This window comes from Rhinoderma darwinii, chromosome 1 (genome assembly GCF_050947455.1).
Source record: "Rhinoderma darwinii isolate aRhiDar2 chromosome 1, aRhiDar2.hap1, whole genome shotgun sequence".
Lineage (NCBI taxonomy): Eukaryota > Metazoa > Chordata > Amphibia > Anura > Rhinodermatidae > Rhinoderma > Rhinoderma darwinii.
In genome coordinates this window covers 209,731,087-209,751,034 of record NC_134687.1, presented here as the reverse complement: position 1 = coordinate 209,751,034, position 19,948 = coordinate 209,731,087, and the positions used below count along the sequence as shown (strand labels likewise).

General features: G+C 43.4%; 1 protein-coding gene across 1 annotated transcript; it reads right to left on the bottom strand.

Annotated features, from left to right (window-relative positions):
• Positions 1 to 4,625: 4,625 nt before the first annotated feature.
• Positions 4,626 to 6,152, bottom strand: LOC142740393 (protein FAM200C-like). Its single transcript, XM_075849959.1, has one exon. It carries the CDS (start codon positions 6,150 to 6,152, stop codon positions 4,626 to 4,628), a length of 1,527 nt encoding a protein of 508 aa, XP_075706074.1.
• Positions 6,153 to 19,948: the final 13,796 nt, after the last annotated feature.

The following is a 19,948-nucleotide window of genomic DNA, read 5'->3' as shown; positions in this document are numbered from 1 at the left end:
CCCGAATGGCAAAACTAGAGGGGTTTCTATACTTCTGCATAAATCATTCCAAGGTAGGGTGGTGGATTCCTTCCTGGAATGTGAATTGGGTGATCGCACAGTCAAGGTGGCCAACGTTTATGCTCCTAATACTAACCAAGTCCCTTTTTTCCTCAAAATGTTGGATGATTTGGGCTCCTTTTCGTCGGGCACTCCTATTTCGTGTGGTGATTTCAATTTCGCGATTAACCCATTAATTGATACATCTTTCGGTCGGACCTCATTAGCATACAATAAGTGGAATAAACTGAGGAAGAGGTTCAGAGATATGCAACTCTGTGACGCTTGGCGATTAGCTCATCCAGATGATAGGGATTTCTCCTTTTTTTCTTTTGCACATAACTCATATAGTAGAATAGACTATATCTTGGTTCATCATAGCTTACTATCCTCAGTGGTTGATACCTCCATACGCAATGTGTTTCTCACGGATCACTCTCCGGTGTATTGTGCATTACGCTTTTCACCACAGCAGCGTAGAGAATTTACCTGACGTCGCAACTAATCTTTATTGAAGAATTCCTTGTGTATGTTGGAATTGAAGAGGACAGTTGAGAACTTTCATACAGATCATGCATGGGATACAACTGCTCCAGCCATGAAATGGGAGGCCCTCATATGTGTTCTTAGAGGGGTTCTTATAAAGCATGGTTCTCGTCTCAAGAGGGAGCGGGGTGTGCAGCTTAACACTCTTCTAGCCCAGTTGCAGGCTCTAGAATCTCAACATAAACAGACGTTGCAAGAGCATACACTGAGGGAACTTACTAAAACACGCCATGACATTCAGCTCCTCTTAGATAAGAACAGCGCTCGGTTTCGTCAGGTCTGCTCTCGCTTTTATTATGAATGGGGTAATAAGGCGGGGAAGGCGTTGGCTAGAGTGATGCGGGATCGTGCGGCTCTTTCTTTTATACCCTCCATAAGAACTGAGTCGGGGGAGTTAGCGTACAAGACGGAGGATATAGCATCATCCTTTTGTGTGTACTATTCATCGCTTTACAATTTGCCCCTCCAAATTTTGGTAATATTCCTACCCCAACCATTGCTATCTCTGTCGGAGTATATTCGGGATACTGCACTGCCTACGCTGTCCCGAGATGAGGCTCTGTGTCTGGATTCGCCGTTCACTAAGAAGGAGATAGTTCAGGTTATTAAAGCCTTACCAGCTGGGAAGAGTCCGGGGCCGGATGGGCATACGGCGGGTTTTTACAAGTCATTAATGGAGGAATTGGTGCCATCGTTGCTGGAGTAGTTTAATTCGATATCTGACCATACAAAATTTCCTGATTCATTTTTGCAGGCTCATATCACAGTCATACCAAAGGAGGGTACGGATCCACAACACTGTGCTAATTATAGACCGATCTCTCTCATTACCACTGATGCTAAGATGTATGCTAAGTTGATAGAAAATAGACTGGCCGGGTTATTGGGCTCGCTGGTTCACACGGATCAAGTGGGTTTTGTCCCAAGGTGCGAAGCAAGAGATAATACTCTAAAGACCTTCTTCCTGATTCAACATGTGAAGCAGCATAACATTCCGCTCTTGTCTTTGGATGCTGAGAAGGCCTTTGATCGGGTGGACTGGGGCTTCCTGGAGGCGGCCTAAAGTCAGATGGGGGTGGGTCAGTTAATGAGGACGCGTATACTGTCTCTTTATAATAGAGCTCAGGCGCGGCTTAGGATCAGTGGTTCACTGTCTGCTCCATTTATGATTGGGAATGGCACTAGGCAGGGATGCCCACATTCTCCCTTGTTATTTGCTGTGGTTATGGAACATCCCTTGGTAGCGGTGAGGAACAATAGTGACATACAGGGTATTGAGGTGGGGGATATGCAATTTAAGGTGTCTGCGTTTGCGGACGATTTGTTGTTTTATATTACACAACCAGATATATCTTTGCCGTCTCTACTGAAATCCATACGAACATATAGTTATTTTAGTAATTATAAGATGAATATCTCTAAGGGTATGTGCACACACACTAATTACGTCCGTAATTGACGGACGTATTTCGGCCGCAAGTACCGGACCGAACACAGTGCAGGGAGCCGGGCTCCTAGCATCATACTTATGTACGATGCTAGGAGTCCCTGCTACTCCGTGGAACTGCTGTCCCGTACTGAAAACATGATTACAGTACGGGACAGTTGTCCTGCAGAGAGGCAGGGACTCCTAGCATCGTACATAACTATGATGCTAGGAGCCCGGCTCCCTGCACTGTGTTCGGTCCGGGACTTGCGGCCGAAATACGTCCGTCAATTACGGACGTAATTAGTGTGTGTGCACATACCCTAAGAGTGAGGCCATGAACATCTCTTTGCCGGCTTCTGAATTTGGACAGCTGCGCGGTAATTATTCGTTCTCATGGAAGGCGGGCTTTCTGAAATATCTGGGGGTAAAGATACCGGTGGATCTTGCAGATTCCTACTCTCTCAATTTCCTGCCTATTCTTGAAGCTCTGAAAGCTGATTTGGCCAAATGGGAAACCAAGGATTTTTCTTGGTTGGGAAGAATAATTTCTGTAAAAATGAATGTACTGCCTCGGTTGATGTATTTATTTCAGACGGTACCGTGTACACTCCCTAGACAGATTTTCCTTTTGTTAAATAAAGCTTTGAACAGGTTCATTTGGTGATCTAGACCACCTAGGATTGCGAAAGCTACTCTTATTAAGAGAAAGCAATATGGGGGATTGGGTCTCCCTGACTGTCAAGCCTATTACTTTGCGGCGGTGAGTGCTCGAATATTGGACTGGTTCCATCATAAAAGCTCTAAGTTATGGGTGAAGTTGGAGGAATTTTTGGCGCCGGTTCCCCTTACTGCACTTCATTGGCTTAGAATGCGGTACTACACAGCTAGTTACAACACATAACTCCCTTTTGTAGCAGGACAGGTAGTTCTCACATATAAACGTTTCTGTGGCCTAGCGATAGAGATACCTTCAGATGGTCCGCTGGTGTCGATATGCCACAATGTTGATTTGCCCCCGGGGTTGCGCCCCAATTTTCTCTCTTATTCCTCTAGACCTTCTTCTTTGACTTTCCATCATGTTTTAACGACTCAGGGTCTTAAAGAGACTCTGTCACCACATTATAAGTGCCCTATCTCCTACATAAGGAGATGGGCGCTGTAATGTAGGTGACAGTAATGCTTTTTATTTAAAAAAACGATATTTTTTCACAACGTTAGGAGCGATTTTGGTTTATGCTAATGAGCTTTCTTAATGCCCAAGTGGGCGTACTTTTACTTTCGACCAAGTGGGCGTTGTACAGAGGAGTGCATGACGCTGACCAATCGGCATCATGCACTCCTCTCCATTCATTTACACTGCACTAGCGATATAGATATATCGCTATGTGCAGCCTCATACACAAACCCTAACATTACTATAGTGTCCTGATAATGAATACACATGAAATCCAGACTGGACGTCATGTGTACTCAGAATCCTGACACTTCTGACTCTTTTTTATGAGATTCCAGCAACGGATACGAAATCTCGCGAGATCACGGAGCTAAATGAGATTTGGTTTCACTTGCCGGAATCTCACAAAAAAAGAGTCAGAAGTGTCAGGATTCTGAGTACACATGACGTCCAGGCTGGATTTCATGTGCATTCATTACCAAAAATGCTCGTTTTTGAAAAATAAAAACGTTACTGTAATCTACATTGCAGCGCCTATCTGCTGCAATAGCAGATAGGGGTTGCAAAATCTGGTGACAGAGCCTCTTTAAGTCTTTTGATGCACTTGTCCCGGAAATGGAGAGATCTATAACTAGACACTGGGACTTTCTACGGGTACAACACTTCTATAATGATAATAAGACGAAGCTGCGTCTGCCTAGGTACCTGACTCCGCTGGAGCAGTTGTGTGTTGCCTCTATTACTCCAGTTAAAACTATCTCTATCATTTATAATTTTCTGCAGGATTTAAGTAATGATACACTTCCATCCTTTGTGAAGGGGTGGGAGAGGGAACTTGCTTCGCCTCCGTCGATGGTTGACTGCGTTTGCCTTGTGTCATAAATTCTCTATCTCTTGTAAAGCCCAGGAAACTAACTATAAGATACTATCTAGGTCAGTGGTTCTTAACCTTGTTGGAGGTACTGACCCCCACCAGTTTCATATGCGCATTCACCGAACCCTTCTTAATTGGAAAAATAAAATTCAAAACATAGGTATATATTTTACTGGTGCACAAAATGAACCGTGCATCAACATCAGTGTTCAAAGAACAAAACCATTAAAACATGATTTTCACACAAAAACAAAAACATAATAATGAATATTTTCTGGAAATCAGTGTGACTTCTGCTGTTGCCTTTCAGAGACCAGTTCAGAAATGCGCGGCTTCACCTTGGCAAGTGCCACTCTCATGTCATTTTAGCAACAAAGTCTGTTCCTTTTCTTCGTTTTTATGTCCAGCATCCTCGAAAAGGATTGCTCGCAAAGATATGTTGTAACAAACGGTATGAAAATCTCCAGAGCTTTCTTAGCAATAACAGGGTACGTTACCATTTGTTGACACCAAAACGTTGAGAGCGTTGTTGTTCTGAAGAGTTGCTGTTGAACCTGGCTCTGCTAAATTTCAATGATTTCATCGAGGTATTTATCATTGACATCTGTTGTCTCAACACTAAACGTGAACGGCTGTCTCACCCAGGCTGGATATGACTCCCTTGTAGGGAAGTATCCGTCGAGAGACTTTGCAAGCTCATCTAAGTGCTTGGCAATTGCTTGCTTCAGTTCCGCGGGTACAGAAATGTCTCCGATTCCAGATACATCTTCGATCTTACTTACACAGTCGTCCAGCAGGGGAAAGTTTGCGAAGTTATCGTTCTCTGTTCGTCGTTTCCATAACGATAGCTTTTTTTGAAAAGCCTTCAGGTTTTCTTCCGCTTCGATGATGTTGACTCCACCGCCCTGCATCTGTTGATTGAGATGATTGAGAGCTGCGAAGAGATCAGCCATGTACGCTAAAATGAGAATGAACTCAGAATTTTTTAAGCAATTTGCATGACGATGTTGGTGCTCTTGCAAAAACAGGGCTAATTCCACACGCACGGCAAAAACACGATTCAGCACCTGTCCCCGGGATAACCACCGAACGTTAGAATGGTACAGAAGTACCTCGAATTCAGAGCCCATTTCTTTACACAGCTCACTGAAGATGCGGTGCCTCAGAGCACTATTTCGCACATAGTTCACGCATTCCACTACAATTTTTAATACTTCTGCCAGTTTTGGAGGCAAGGTTTTTGTTGCCAACGCATGCCTGTGCAGAATACAATGCGTAACAATGATGTGTGGTGCATCGGCTTTCACTAGCGCACCAAAACCAGACTTTCTTCCCAGAATGACTGGAGCTCCGTCCGAACAAACTGCAGAAACCATATCCCACGAAAGATTGTTGTCTTTGAAGAAGTCATCCACAAGTTTCTTCACATCGGCTGCCTTAGTTGTTGTCGTAAGAGGTTTACAAAATAAAAAATCTTCCTTTATCACGTCGTCTTTCACATAGCGCACAAATACAGCAAGCTGGCTTAGATTTGAAACGTCTGTGGTCTCGTCGAGTTGAAGGCTGAATTTTGCCGGGCTTGAAATCAGATCTGCAACTACTTGAGCCAAGATGTCTTTGCTCATGTCCTCTATTCTGTCGCTAACGGTGTCATTTGAAAGAGGAATTTGGGATAGCTTAACTTCAGCCGCTTTTCCCAGCATGATATTCGCCATCTTCAACACAGCTGGTTTTATGAGTGTTTCACCAATGGTGTGTGGTTTGCCCTGCTTTGCGATCAGGTAAGCAACTTCGTACGATGCTGTGAGGATCGGTTTGTTGATGGGTACAAAGCCGAGAACAGGCAGAGTAGCCTTTTCATCGAATCTGGCTCTCTTCACCTTGAATTCAGCGAGCGTTGTGTTCTTGTATTGTCCATCTCCATGCAGCTTAAGGAAGTGTTCTCTTAGTTTTGCCGGTGCTAGACTAGAATTGCTCAACCTAGCATTGCAAATCATGCAGTTAGGACGCTGACTCCCATCACGTTCCGTTATACATGTGAATCCATATTGTACATATTCGTCCGACCACTTTCTTTTTTTGCTCGACATAGTTAGTATGAAGGGATTAAAATATTAAGAAAGAAATCACACGACGTACCATCACGACAGTCACAATTCGACTACTAGGCCAAGCGATGTTGCGTGATCACCTTCAGCCAATGATGGCTAAGCGGGGCGTGTCATCACAAATCATATGAGTCGGGTGTCTGTCTTGACCTCCGCCGAACCCCTGAGACTGACTCACCGAACCCCTGGGGTTCGATCGAACCCAGGTTAAGAACCACTGGGTTAGAGATAGGAGAAGTTTGGAATAAACTGCCTGTAAATATTAGCGAATCCCTGTATTGCCCTCAAGCCTTGAGGGCGTGGCCATTCCAGGAAAGACTTTACCTTTTCAGGATCCATCTCGAGACCTCGATTCTAGACGAAATAGCCTAGGGCATCTTTTTCAAACACACACTGCTCCAACTTAGCGTACAGACGATTCTCCTTTAACCACAGCAAAACTTGACGGACATGTCTCTGATGCGTCATAGGATCTGGAGAAAAAAATCAAGATATCATCAAGATAGACTACTACACAAACCTAGAGGAGGTCACGGAAAATGTCATTTAACGAACTCCTGGAAGACCGCGGGAGAATTACACAGGACGAAGGGCATTACTAGATATTCATAGTGTCCATCACGGGTGTTAAATGTAGTCTTCCATTCATCACCCTGGCGAATCCGAACTGGGTTGTAAGGCGCAGGTCTAGTTTTGAAAAAATCTTGCACCACGTATACGATCAAACAGTTCTGAGATCAGTGGCAATGGATATTTATTTTTCACCGTGATCTGGTTGAGACCTTGGTAGTAAATACAAAGAAGAAGAGAACCATCCTACTTTTTGACGAAGAAGAACCCGGCTCCAGCCGGGGAGGAAGACTTCCGTATGAAGCCCCTCTCCAAGTTCTCTTTCACATAGGCGGACATGGACAGAGTCTCTGGCAAGGAGAGAGGATATACCCTACCTCGGGGAAGGGATGCACCAGGAATCAGCTCGATAGGGCAGTCATATGCCCGGTGTAGAGGCAATGTCTCTGCCTCCCTCTTGCTGAAGACGTCCGAAAATGCAGCAGAATGACCCAGCAATCCTGCCAATGACCGAGGCAGCGAAGGCTGGGCCGAACGAATCTGCACCAGGCATCAGCTTTGAAACTCAGGGCCCCACTGGAGAACCTCTCCAGAATTCCAGTCCAGGACTGGGGCATGTAGTCGGAGCCAAGGCAGACCCAGCAACACAGGGTTCACGGCTTTGGATAGGACATAGAACGACAGAAGTTTGGAGTGAAGAGCTCCCACTTGGAGCCTCAGCGGCTTGGTCACAGCTATAACTGGGTCTGGCAGAGGTAGTCGATTCAGTGATGCAACCGTCAACGGCCTCTCCAGGGGGGTGGTGGGTAATTGAAGAAAATCTACCAGGTCTCTACGGATGAAATTAGCAGTGGATCCAGAGTCCAAATACGCAGAAACCTGATGCGTTCTCTCACCGGACACTATGGTCACTGGTATGGACAATTTAGACAGAAGTCCTTTCTTACCCAAGGTTGTCTCTCCTAGCAACCCTAGGGTTTGGGATTTTTGGGGACACAGGCACACAAGATGGCCACCGAGGCCGCAATAAAGACAGAGTCCCGAAGTGCGTCTGCGTAGTCTCTCCTGGGGGGATAGCTTACACTAGTTCATCCTCACAGACTCCTTAGGAGGATCAACATCTGAGGACAACAGGGGTTGCTGCAAAGTAGGGGCCAGACTAGGAAGGCCTCCCTCTCGACGAACTTCTTGGAGGCGTTCTCGGATTCGCATATCAATCCGGGTGGACAGAAGGATGAGATCATCAAGTTCACCAGGGCCTCATTGTTCCATAACAGTTCTCCCGCCAGGGTGCGGAAGTGGATGGCGTACTCGCTCACGGAGGTGTCTCCTTGGCGTAGGTTAATCAAGGAAGCCGTTGCAGATGAGACCCGTCCAGGCTCCTCAAACACCATGCGAAAAGTCCGAAGGAAGCTCTGGAAGTCACGGGTCTCTGGTCCTTATCTCTCCCAGATAGGGTTCGCCCATGCAAGAGCCTTGCCAGTGAGGAGAGTGATGATAAAAGCGACCCTTGCGTCGTCAGACGAAAATGTCCTAGTATACAGGCTGAAGTGGATTTGGCACTGGTTCAAAAATCCACGACAGGTACCTGCGTCTCCATCATAGCGGTCCGGAAGTGGCAAAGAAAAACGTGGGTCAACACTGCCAGGAGGTGTAGTCTGAGGATCAACACTGCCAGGAGGTGTAGTAGGAGGAACGGCAGCTCGGGCCTCCTACCGACGTGCGAGAATGTTCAAGTCCTGGAGGAGTTGGTCCTGTCGAGACTGGAGCTCTAGCATATCCGCCCGCATCTCTTGTGACGTCGTCATGGTCGTGGATCCACCAGCGGGGTCCATGGCCTGAGCGTACTGTCACATAGGGTTCGTGGACCCACGGGTCGTACCGCCTTGGCGGTATGGCAGCAGGCAAACAAGGCGCAGGTCAGAGTCTATAGCTCATATAGGGTACCTGTGGCAGCTAGGACAGTAGCAAGGCCGGCTTGGCTGGAACTAGGCAGCAGGTAGACTTTAGGCGTGGAGAAGCAGGACAGGCGTGGTATACAGCACAGCACGGCACTAGATCAGGATACAGGTTACAGAAACAGGGAACACTGGGAGCAGGAAACACTAGGGGAGCATTTGCAAGACAAACTTGGAATATGACAACAACGCTCAGGCGTGGGAGGATGGGGCTGGGACCTTCTTATAGCCCAGGGTGCTCTGGGAGCAATCAGCTCAATCTCCAACTTGTGTGCGCTCTGGCTTCTTAAGTCTGGACTGAGCTCGTGAGCGCACCCTGGTGGTCACTGTGGAGCAGAACGGCCGTATGTGCAGACATCTCTTGAGAGAAGGGCGTCGACTGGATGGAAGGAGTTCGTGGTCAGCGACCACGGACGTTACAGCTTCATATTTCTAGTATTGGCGGTATATTTTGTCCTGTTTCTTCCATTCAGGGTTTTATGCCGTTGAGACCTAATATGGATGGTCCTTTATTTGTTCGTAAGTCTTGTTCTTTTTTTTACATATTTTCAGTTTAATAAAGTTTTGAATAGTTGTTTATCTTGTTTAAACCTAGATGGTTATAAGATCTCAGCTCATTCATTTGGAATAGGTGAAGCAGCTAGAAGTGGTTTAAGCCAAGAATTTATTATGGAATAGGGTAGATGGGTCTCCTCCAGATTTTCTATATATGTTAGACCTCATTTATTAATATAATTATTTTTTTATTTCAGGTTTTACAGGACTTATTGTTTGGATTGTTGGTTATTCATACATACATGGGCGGAGAAAAGAGCTGATTTCCATGGGATATCTCACAGTTTTAATTTAGATTTGGGGTTACAATGTTTTGGATGGGAGTTAGGGGTTTAACCCTTTCCCGTCGCTAATCTGTAGATTTACGTCGGGAAAGGGTATGTTAATATGGCGCCTGGTGATCCAAAGCATTTAACCCCTCAGATGCCTGTGTCAGATGTGACCACCGGCATCTGAGGGGTTTTTACTGCCCCTTCCAATTCGGGGCCGGTCACCTGTACTCCTATAGCAGCTGTGAGCCTTGTGAATGCTCCCAGCCCTGCTATAAGAATATTGCTATTGAGCTCTGCCTGGGGCAGGTCTCAATAGCAATGCACTAATTTTGCCATAGACTGCAATATTGTGATATTGCAGTCTATGGCATAGGTGATCCAATGATCGCAGGTTCAAGCCCCCTGGGGGGGTTAAAAAAAGTTTAATAAAATTTTTTTTTTCTATGAATAGAAAACAAATATATAAAAATTAAAATCACTCCCCTTGACCTAGTTCACATCTAAACATAAATAAACAAAAATAAACAAACACATTAGCTATCCCCGTCCGGAAATGCCCGAACTATAAAAATATTTTTCCAGGTGAACGCTGTAGCAGGAAAATATGTCAAAATGCAGTTTTTTTGCCACTTCAACCCCCCAAAATGTTGAATAAAAAGTGATTGAAATGCCAGACAAACCCTAAAATGGTATTAATAAAAACTACTTTCCACGTATAATACCTCCGGCAGGGCTTCAAAGGAGACTGTCAGGGTATGTTCACACGACAGCGTCCGTAACGGCTGAAATTACGGGGATGTTTGCAGGAGGAAACATCCCCGTAATTTCAGCCGTAACGGCATGTGCAGGCGCTTGAACGCCGCATCCGTTACGGACGTAATTGGCGCTGCTAATCATTGGAGTCAATGAATAACGGCTCCAATTACGCCCCAAGAAGTGACAGGTCACTTCTTTGACGCGGGCATCTATTTACGCGCCGTCATTTTACAGCGGCGCGTAAATATACGCCTCGTGTGAACAGACAAACGTCTGCCCATTGCTCTCAATGGGCAGATGTTTGTCAACGCTATTGAGGCGCATTTTTCGGACGTAATTCAGGGCAAAAACGCCTGAATTACGTCCGTAATTAGTGCGTGTGAACATACCCTCAGAATCACGATATAATACTGCAATACATTAATATTGCAGTATATAATGCAAGCGATCCAATGACCGCTGCTTCAAGTCCCCTAGGGGGTCTAATAAAAAAAAGTAGAAAACCGTTAAATAAAGTTTTTTTTATGTTCCAAAAAAAAAAAAAGTATTAAAAGTTCAAAAAACCCATCTTTTCACATTTTTTCCCCCTAAATCAATGTTAAAAAAATTTCAAGTTAACATAACTGGTATCACTGTGTCCGTAAAAGTCTGAACTATCACAATATTGCGTTGTTTAACTCGATCGGTGAATGCCGTAAAAAAAATAAAAAAATATATATATATATATATATATATATATAAGACATGCAAATTGCGTTTTTCTGCCCATTTTACCTCAAAAATATCAAATAAAAAGTGATCAAAAAGTTGCATATACCCCAAAATGGTATTAGGTAAAACTACGGCTCGCCCTGCAAAACTAAAGCTCACACATCGCTAAATTGATGGAAAAATGAAAAGTTATGGCTCTCAGAATATGGCGACACAAAAGATTTTTTTAATTTAGCAAATAGTTTTTATTATTTTTAAAACATAAATCAAAACATATAAATTTGGTATCGCCGTAATCATATCAACCTGTAGAATAAGGTGAATATGTAGTTTTTACCACCTGATGGACGCCGTAAAAACAAAACCCCCCAAAAAATGGTGTAATCGCAGTTTTTTGCCCATTTTACCCCACAAATAATTTTTCTCAGCTTCCCAATACATTTTGCGGTACAATAAATGGTGCCATGAAAAACTAAAACTTGTCCCGCAAAAAACAAGCCTTCGTATAGCTATATCGACGAAAAAAATAAAAAAATGATAGCTTTTGGAAGGTGGGGAGGAAAAAACAAAAGTGAGGAGGTTAAAAGGTACAAAAACATAAAAAAAACTATATAAATTTGTTATCACTGTGATCGGCTGACCAGCAGAATAAAGGTAATTTTCACAGTACAGTGAATACCGTAAAAACGAAACCCATATAATAATGGCGGAACTGCTGTTTTTTCTAATTCCACCCCATTCCAATTTTTTTCCAGCCTCCCAGTACACCACACATAATTTTTACGGGACTAATTGTACTTTCTGACGGCACTATTTAATATTAAGGCCTCATATGGCTGTGTCACTGAAAAAATAAATAGTTATGATTTCTTTAAAGCGGGGAGGAAAAAAAACAAAACATAAAAACTAAAATTTGTCTGGTCCTGAAAGGGTTAAGGAGGATTCTCCAAAAACATCTGTTTAAAAAAAAAAGTTTTGGCCTTCTCCGGGTTTTATTTTTATTCATGCCGGAAGTAATGATGTAGGGAAAGTTCGTACATTACATTTGATTGATGAGATTAAAAAAGATTTGGCTTATTTTGTTTTCCTGTTTCCAGAATCCAAAATAATTATTTCTGAAATTGTTTCTCGATTCTGTTGGTCAAGATCTGATCAGCGTTTTTTAGAAAAGATCAGGAAGAGAATAAATAGGTCAATATCCAAGTTCATGCCCACCATTAGCGGGTACATGTTGTGACGTATTGATTTAGAAAGGTTTCAACTTGGTTTCTTTATGAATGGCTTAATATACCTGTCTGACGTGGGTCTAAACGGATTTAATTTGGCTTTTGAAAATTTTATTGAGGCTGTGTCGCTTGGGGGTGCCTTGTCTGCTAAGTTGCTAACATTGGCTAGTAGGTTGAGGACCCAGCTCTTGCCTGGGTGGATGTAGATTCATAATTAAACTTTTTTTGCAGTACTGTTATGGTTATTTTTTTATTTGTGTACCCCATAATAAAAGCACACGGACTGGTTAATCCAAACTTGTGTCAAGTATTTATTTATTATTAATTATTATTATTATTAGTATTGTTTGTCATTGAGCCTATAATCCCACGACAGGCAGGCGTGAACCTAGCCCCTTTGCTGCCTGAGGCGAACTATAGAAAGGCGCCCCCCCCCCACAAATCTATCCAAGTAACCACAGCCAGACGTTCTGACTTTCTGCTGAGTTCAGCGGCCCAGTGCGGATGGCATGATGCAGTGACGTAATCGCGCTAGGCCGCTGACGTCAATAGCGTGCAGTAAAAAAAAAGAATTGGATCCAGCGTGGATGTGTATAAAATGGAAACTTGTTCCAAGTTTAATAGTCAAAGTCTAAAAAGCAGGACTTGGTTAAAGTGTAAAATCCTGAAGTGTGAGGAGAGGTATCGTAGGTAGAGAAAGCCTACGCGTTTCAGACGCTTCCAGCGTCCTTAGTCATGTTCTTGGACTGTTGTAGACCGCAGGCCTAAAGCAGGCTGTGGTCTACGAGAGAAAACGGTGGGGCAGGGAGTCAATGGCCTAGGGCTGGCTGGCACATTTTAGCCTGGAGGCAAGCACACAGCACTTTCCCAAGAGTAGCGGCCCATTTTGGGGGCATTGTGCAATTGCTGAGTTTGTCCTCCCTAACACCACCGCTATAGAACTGCTACATGTCAATGGAAAAATCTTCCACCAGAGGAAAAAATGTTTCCCAATGGTGGAGTAAAAGAAAGCTTCACCCGAGCCTGGGACCTGGTACTCTGCCATGTGGAAAAAATGTTCCCTCTGGCGAAAGACTTTTCAGTTGACAGGTAGCAGAGTCTGAAGGGGAATTTTTTTTTTTTGTACCTCTAGATTCTAGTGCATTGCAGGGGAGAAGGAAAGTGTATATATTTTTTTTTTTCCCGTTTGGTTCCAATGGACTACGCCGTAGATTTATTTGACTACTTTGATGATCTATGTTTTTGTTTTTTTTAAATAAAATGGTGAAAGCGGGTTGTGTGAGGGAGTTTTTATTTCAATTAAAAAATGTTTCTTATGTCTATGTGTTTTTTTAATACATTATTACCGCCAGTGTAATGGACGCTATCTGATTGACAGCATCCATTACTAAGGCTGGGGCTTACTGTTAACCAGGAAAAAGGCTAGCACCAACCTCACATTATTACCCAACGCCACCAGGGGTACTGGGAAGAGCCGGTTATGATCCAATACCTGAACATCTGAAGTGACGACCAGGCACCGTCATCCCTTCAGATGGTTGGGTCCTGGATCGTACCTGGCTCTTCCTGGTACCCCTGATAGCGGTGGGTACTGGGGTAATAATGGGAGGTTGTGCTAGCATTTTTACTGGTTAAGGGCTGATTCAGATGTGCATGGCGTTTTTGCGCATGCAAAACATGCGTTTTGCCTGCGCAAAAGCCACTTACCTGCTCCGTGAGGCAGCATCATATGATGCGCGGCTGCGTGCTTTTCGCGCAGCCGCCATCATTATGACACGCCATTTGGATGTTTGTAAACAGAAAAGCACGTGGTGCTTTTCTGTTTACATTCATCCTTTTGACAGCTGGTGCGCGAAACAGGCAGTTCGCATGGATGTGCTTCCGTGCGACCTGCGTGGTTTTCACGCACCCATTGACTTCAATGGGTGCGTGATGCGCAACATACGCCGAGATATTGACCATGTCGCGTTTTTGCGCAGCGGACAAACGCTGCGCAAAAAGCACGGACTGTACTGCCCCGTAGACTTGTATTGGTCTGTGCGTGGCGAGTGAAAACCACGCGGCCCGCACGGGCGCAATACACGTTCGTGTGAATCCAGCCTAACACTAAGCCCCAGCCTTAGTAATGGATGCGGTCAGACAGAGGCTATTATAAAGACAGTAATAAAGTATAAAAAAAAAAGACATACTATGTTTTTAATTGAAATAAAAACTCCCTCACATTACCCTCTGACCATTTTATTTAAAAAAATGTAGATCATCAAAGTAATCCAACGAATCTACGACGTTGTCCAAATGGTCCAGCGGAACCTGCAAAACAAAGCAACCAGTATGAAAAATACTTCTACTCACCTACTGCAGTATTCTGTCTTCTCCCCTGCGCTGCAATAGAAACTAGAGGTCAATGAACTGTAGTTCCTATTGTGGCGCCCGGGACCTAGAGATCCGGTAGAAATATTAATCGTTATTAATAATTCTGACGCATCTGGGAGGTCCCGTGCACCAGAAAATGCTAATGCAGGGACTCCTAAAGTGACAGAAGAGTCCCTGTATTAGCTACGTGACCGGGGTTACTAGCAGTCACATTGAAGTGTTAGGCAAGGGTGTGGGGCAGGAGGAGGTGGCAATTCAAATGAATACATGGGCGGTCATGCATTTACAGCAGGCAGTGCCTGGCAATTCATTTCAATTGACAGACAACTCCTGCGATGAATTAGATAAAATGGCGCCCGTCTTCCCCCTAGAAGCGATGGTCGCTGTGGGTCCCTGTGAACTGTAGATGCCACAGGGCATGCACAGGTCAAAGCTAAAATGGCTCCAGCAGGAGATAGGAAAGTAGGGATGGGAGCCGACCCTATGCCCTGAGTGCACCATATAGCACCTGTGTATGTGTCGTGCAGAAACATATATAAAGATGCTAATAAAGATTGCTGCCCCCATCTTTATTAGTACAAATATATGAATAAATACAGTTACATTAGGGAACATTAAAATAGTTAGAAAAAATAGGCTCATAACTTAAAACACAAAAAAAAATACAAAAAAACTTTCCTTAAGGGTATGTTCACACAGAGTTTTTTGCAGCCAGAAAATTCTGCCTAAAAATTCCGTTTGGAATTTTGAGGCAGATTTTGATCTGCCTGCACGCCGTTTGCCGCGCTTTTCGCTCGTGCCCATTGAGCGCAACGGTCAAAAACGCCGCGAAATACACTTTCTCTGCCCCCATTGATATCAATGGGAGGAAAGAGAAGTAGTCGCCCAAAGATAGGGCATGCCGCTTTCGTGTGTGTGTATGTATATGTATAGAGAGAGATAGAGAGATAGATAGAGAGATAGATAGAGAGAGAGATAGAGAGATAGAGAGATAGAGAGATAGAGAGAGAGAGAGAGAGAGAGAGAGAGAGAATCCAAAAATCAGGCAGCACTCCAAAATATAAGCAAGGTAGAAAAAGGTGCTTTATTGGTCCATACAAAACATGACGTTTCAGCTCAACACAGGAGCCTTTTTCAGGTGTCACTTGAAAAAGGCTTCTGTGTTGAGCTGAAACGTCGTGTTTTGTATGGACCAATAAAGCACCTTTTTCTACCTTGCTAATATTTTGGAGTGCTGCCTGATTTTTGGATTCTACTACAGCAGGTCTGTTATCCCTGACCTGGGCAGGTCGGCACCCACATACGATTTACAAGGCTGTGCGGCTGACATTTGTATTTGGATTATATATATATATATATATATATATATATATATATATATATATATATATATATATATATATATATTGCGCACACACATATACGTACATACATACGTTACACGCACGCACACACACTATGGCCTCATGCACACGACCGCACTGGTTAGTTGTGCATTGGTGTATCATTAGGATTCACGGATCCACAGCAATTCACCATTATTGGCAAATCCGGACCGTAAAATTATTTGTCTTGAGTTTTTGCGATCCGGATTTGCAGCCCCCATATGGATCAGTGTAAACCAAGGTCGTGTGCATAGGGCCATAGAAATGAATGGATCCGCAAATATGCGGATAAATTACAACTGAGAAAAAGACTGTCATGTGCATGAGGCCATACTGTACGTATGTACATACACACTCTAATACATAAACAAATATATATACATACACACACACACACACACACACACACACACACACACACACACTACACATACAGTACACACTACACATACAGTACAGACATTACATCCTCACACACATATATATATATATATATACACACACAAATACATTACAAATACAGTACACACTACACATACAGTACACACACCTTTTGTGCAGGCTGCTACCTATTTGGATCTTCTCTCGCCATGCAGGGAGACTCCAGAGAAAATCAGGAAGAGGTGGTGATTTCCCGAGCCTCTTCATGCCGGCAGCAGTGCAGTGCAGACACGTGCTGCACGCTGCACTCTCCGTCCCGACACTGAGCAGGATCATATTACAATAGGGACAGGAGAGTGGAGAGCAGCGGGGGAAGGGGGGGGGGTATTAAGGGGGCACAGGAGGGATGTTTTCTTAAGGTGGCAGCACATCTTGCAGCTGCTACTAAGTGGTGTAATGTCGGCCAGCAGCTCTGTAATGCCGCCCCCTCTGACACTCTGCAGTGTGCCGCCTGAAGCCAGAGGCTCAACTCGCCTCATGGTAGGTGCGGCCCTGACGACAGGCACTTGTAATATTAAATTAAAGGGGCTTGTGGGATTATGGTGAATTGTAAAATTGATAATGGTTTATTCCAAGCTTGCTAATGGTACGTACCTGTTTTTGAGTTGATTATAAACAAATGTCTCACAGGGACAGGTAACTGGTTAGGTGCAGCCAACATTGGTGTAAAGCACCCCCAAAATATCACAAAATAGCAGACTCGCTGATTCATAGCATAACTAGAGAAAAAAAAGAGTCCTTAAAGCCATATGTAAAGTACAAAATCACCTGCACGTGGACCACGAACTTTAGGGCTCTAACCATGGGTGAGTGGACTCTTCCCTGGCTTTATCTGGGGATCCCAGATGTATAGCTTTGCACACTCTGTACATCCTGCTTATGTATTGCAGGGACACTTGATGGTACTACTTTCGGCTCTTGGGGATTTGTGTATAGTACAGTTAAATTATATTGAGAATTGATGTCTTTTTCCTCTTGAGCAACTGTTTGACCTCCTTTGAGGTTGTTTCAACTGTAGGATACATACAATTGAGTAAAGGGTTTCCCGACTTGAACCCCCTCTCCCTCCTTTTGGAGTGATACAGTTATAGTAGTGTGAGGTTTTTAAAAATCAGTACCTGGCAGCTGCTGTTACAATGATCTACTAGTTACCATCACACTACATACCTGTACCCTTCTGTGCTATTTACTGTCATGCTCATGTCCTCATGGTTACATAATATGACTTGATATTGTATATTACTTGCCAGTGACCCACGTGCCACTTCTTCTTTTTTAGAAAACCTCGCCATGTTTTTTATTAAGTGTTCGATATGTAAATTATATGTAATAAAATTCGTTTTTTGTACTTTACATATGGCTTTAAGGACTCTTTTTTCTCTAGTTATGCTGTTTTTGAGTTGAGTTACCTGTGTTTCAAATGCACGAGGAGCTTCAAGATGTTTCCGTGAAGGGTCCAGCCTTTTTTTGATTGGTCTTGAAACTTGGGCGGGGATAAGAGGTGTGTATAAATTCTAGGGTTTCAGGTGAAGTCAGCTGCTTTCACCTCACAGCAAGTGGAGAAGGAACCCCCACCCCCTCCCAGTTTTTTTTATATACATGTGCTTTATTAGTGGGCGTAGATTCATAATTAAATTCTTTGGTTATTTGACTTGAACTTATTTTGCAGCACTGTTATGGTTATTTTATTATTTGTGTAACCCATAATAAAACACACGGACTGAACTTGTGTCATGTATTTGTATATCATTAATTATTACGAATATTATTAGTAGCAGTGTAGTTCATTGAGCCTATAATCCCATGTGTCTTGGTGTGTGTAGTTTAATTCTTGGGCCCTGATACTGTTTGTTTTATCCTATCAATCTAGTGTTTTCTTATCTTCAAGTTTTCAATAACTAAAAGATATTAAAGCTACATATGACTCTTAAAAAGCAGACAGTCAAGAGATGAGATTTTATTTTAGAACTGAATAATGAATATGTTCAAACTACAATTTAACATATAACATCCCAAATGACAATTCTTTATCGATATAAAAATGACAAGACATCTTGCCGTAATGCTGTAAACTATAAAAATATAAGAAACAAATGTAAAATATTTCCAACAAAAGAGCACAAACAAAAAAAAACACAAATATATATATCATGAATAATACAAAATGTGGCAAGACATGTAACTATGTGTAATATATTAAAAAGTCTGTTCTGACAACACTAACTAGACCTCATGGATCACAACTGTCTCAGAGAAAATGGCCTTGTTGCCCCCAGCGATCAATCACAGGTCAACTTTCATTTTCTATCCTACACTGGAAAAATTAAAGTTTATCTGATTGGTTGTTATGGGCAACAGGGCCTTTTTTCCCTTTGAGACAGTTCTGACACCTATGGCCCACTACTCACAAGCTTTTCAGAACATTTATTTAGAAAAATAATATGACAAAACATTTGTGCATCAGTTTCATTACCTAGTATCCAGACTCCTACTTGGCAGTTATTCATACCAGCTATTTTACCAACCTAGCCACCACCCGTATTGTAAAAGGTGTTGGAATGATCAGTCTGACTCTTAGGCCGAATTCAGATGAACGTGAGGAAACTCGGGCGTGAAAACCTGAAGTCTTTCAAGTCCGGGTTGCACCTGTGCGGGTCCCGATTTCACGGATCCCCATGACTTGAGATCGAGGGATCCGTGAAAACGGAAGAAAATAGGACATGTTATATTTTTCAACAGACCCTTCACACGGTCCCTTGTTTCAACGGACCCTTCACACGGTCCGTTGAAACAAAGGCCGTGTGAACGGCCACATTGAAATACATGCGTCCGTGTGACGGCCGTCACACGGACATATACTACGGTCATCCGAATTCGGCCATAATAGCAAGAATTTGTGCCACACACACAGTACATCAGCTTTTATTATTTGGCCCCCCTGCACACATGGCAGATTTTGTGCTTGCTGCAGAAACAACCACATACAGATGAATGGAACTAATTTTCAGTTGCAGAAATTTCAAAATCTGACACGTGTAGAGGGGGCCTTAGACTTGCATTTTAAATGCACTTGCAATGGCCATACATTGCAATGTACTGCTAGTTAAATCAGAAAAATGCAACAATGTAATATACAGAAACCACAATATTTCACAGTTTATCCACTAAAATCTCCTTGTATCAATGTGACCACTTGGTGGCGCTAAAGCTCTGCTGTACAATTCTTGCAGAATGTACATGCCATGGATAGAATAAGCAAAAGGTGTTTAAGGCCTCATTTACACGAGCGTAATATACGCGCGTGCGACGCGCGTCCTTTTCACGCGTGTCGTACGCACCTATATTACTCTATGGGGCAGTGCAGACAATGCGTGAATTTTGCGCAGCGCGAGTGCGTTGCGTAAAACTCACGACATGTTCTATAATCGTGCGTTTTTCGCGCATCACGCACCCATTGAAGTCAATGGGTGCGTGAAAACGCAAGAGCTGTCAAACTGAATGTAAACAGAAAAGCACCACGTGCTTTTCTGT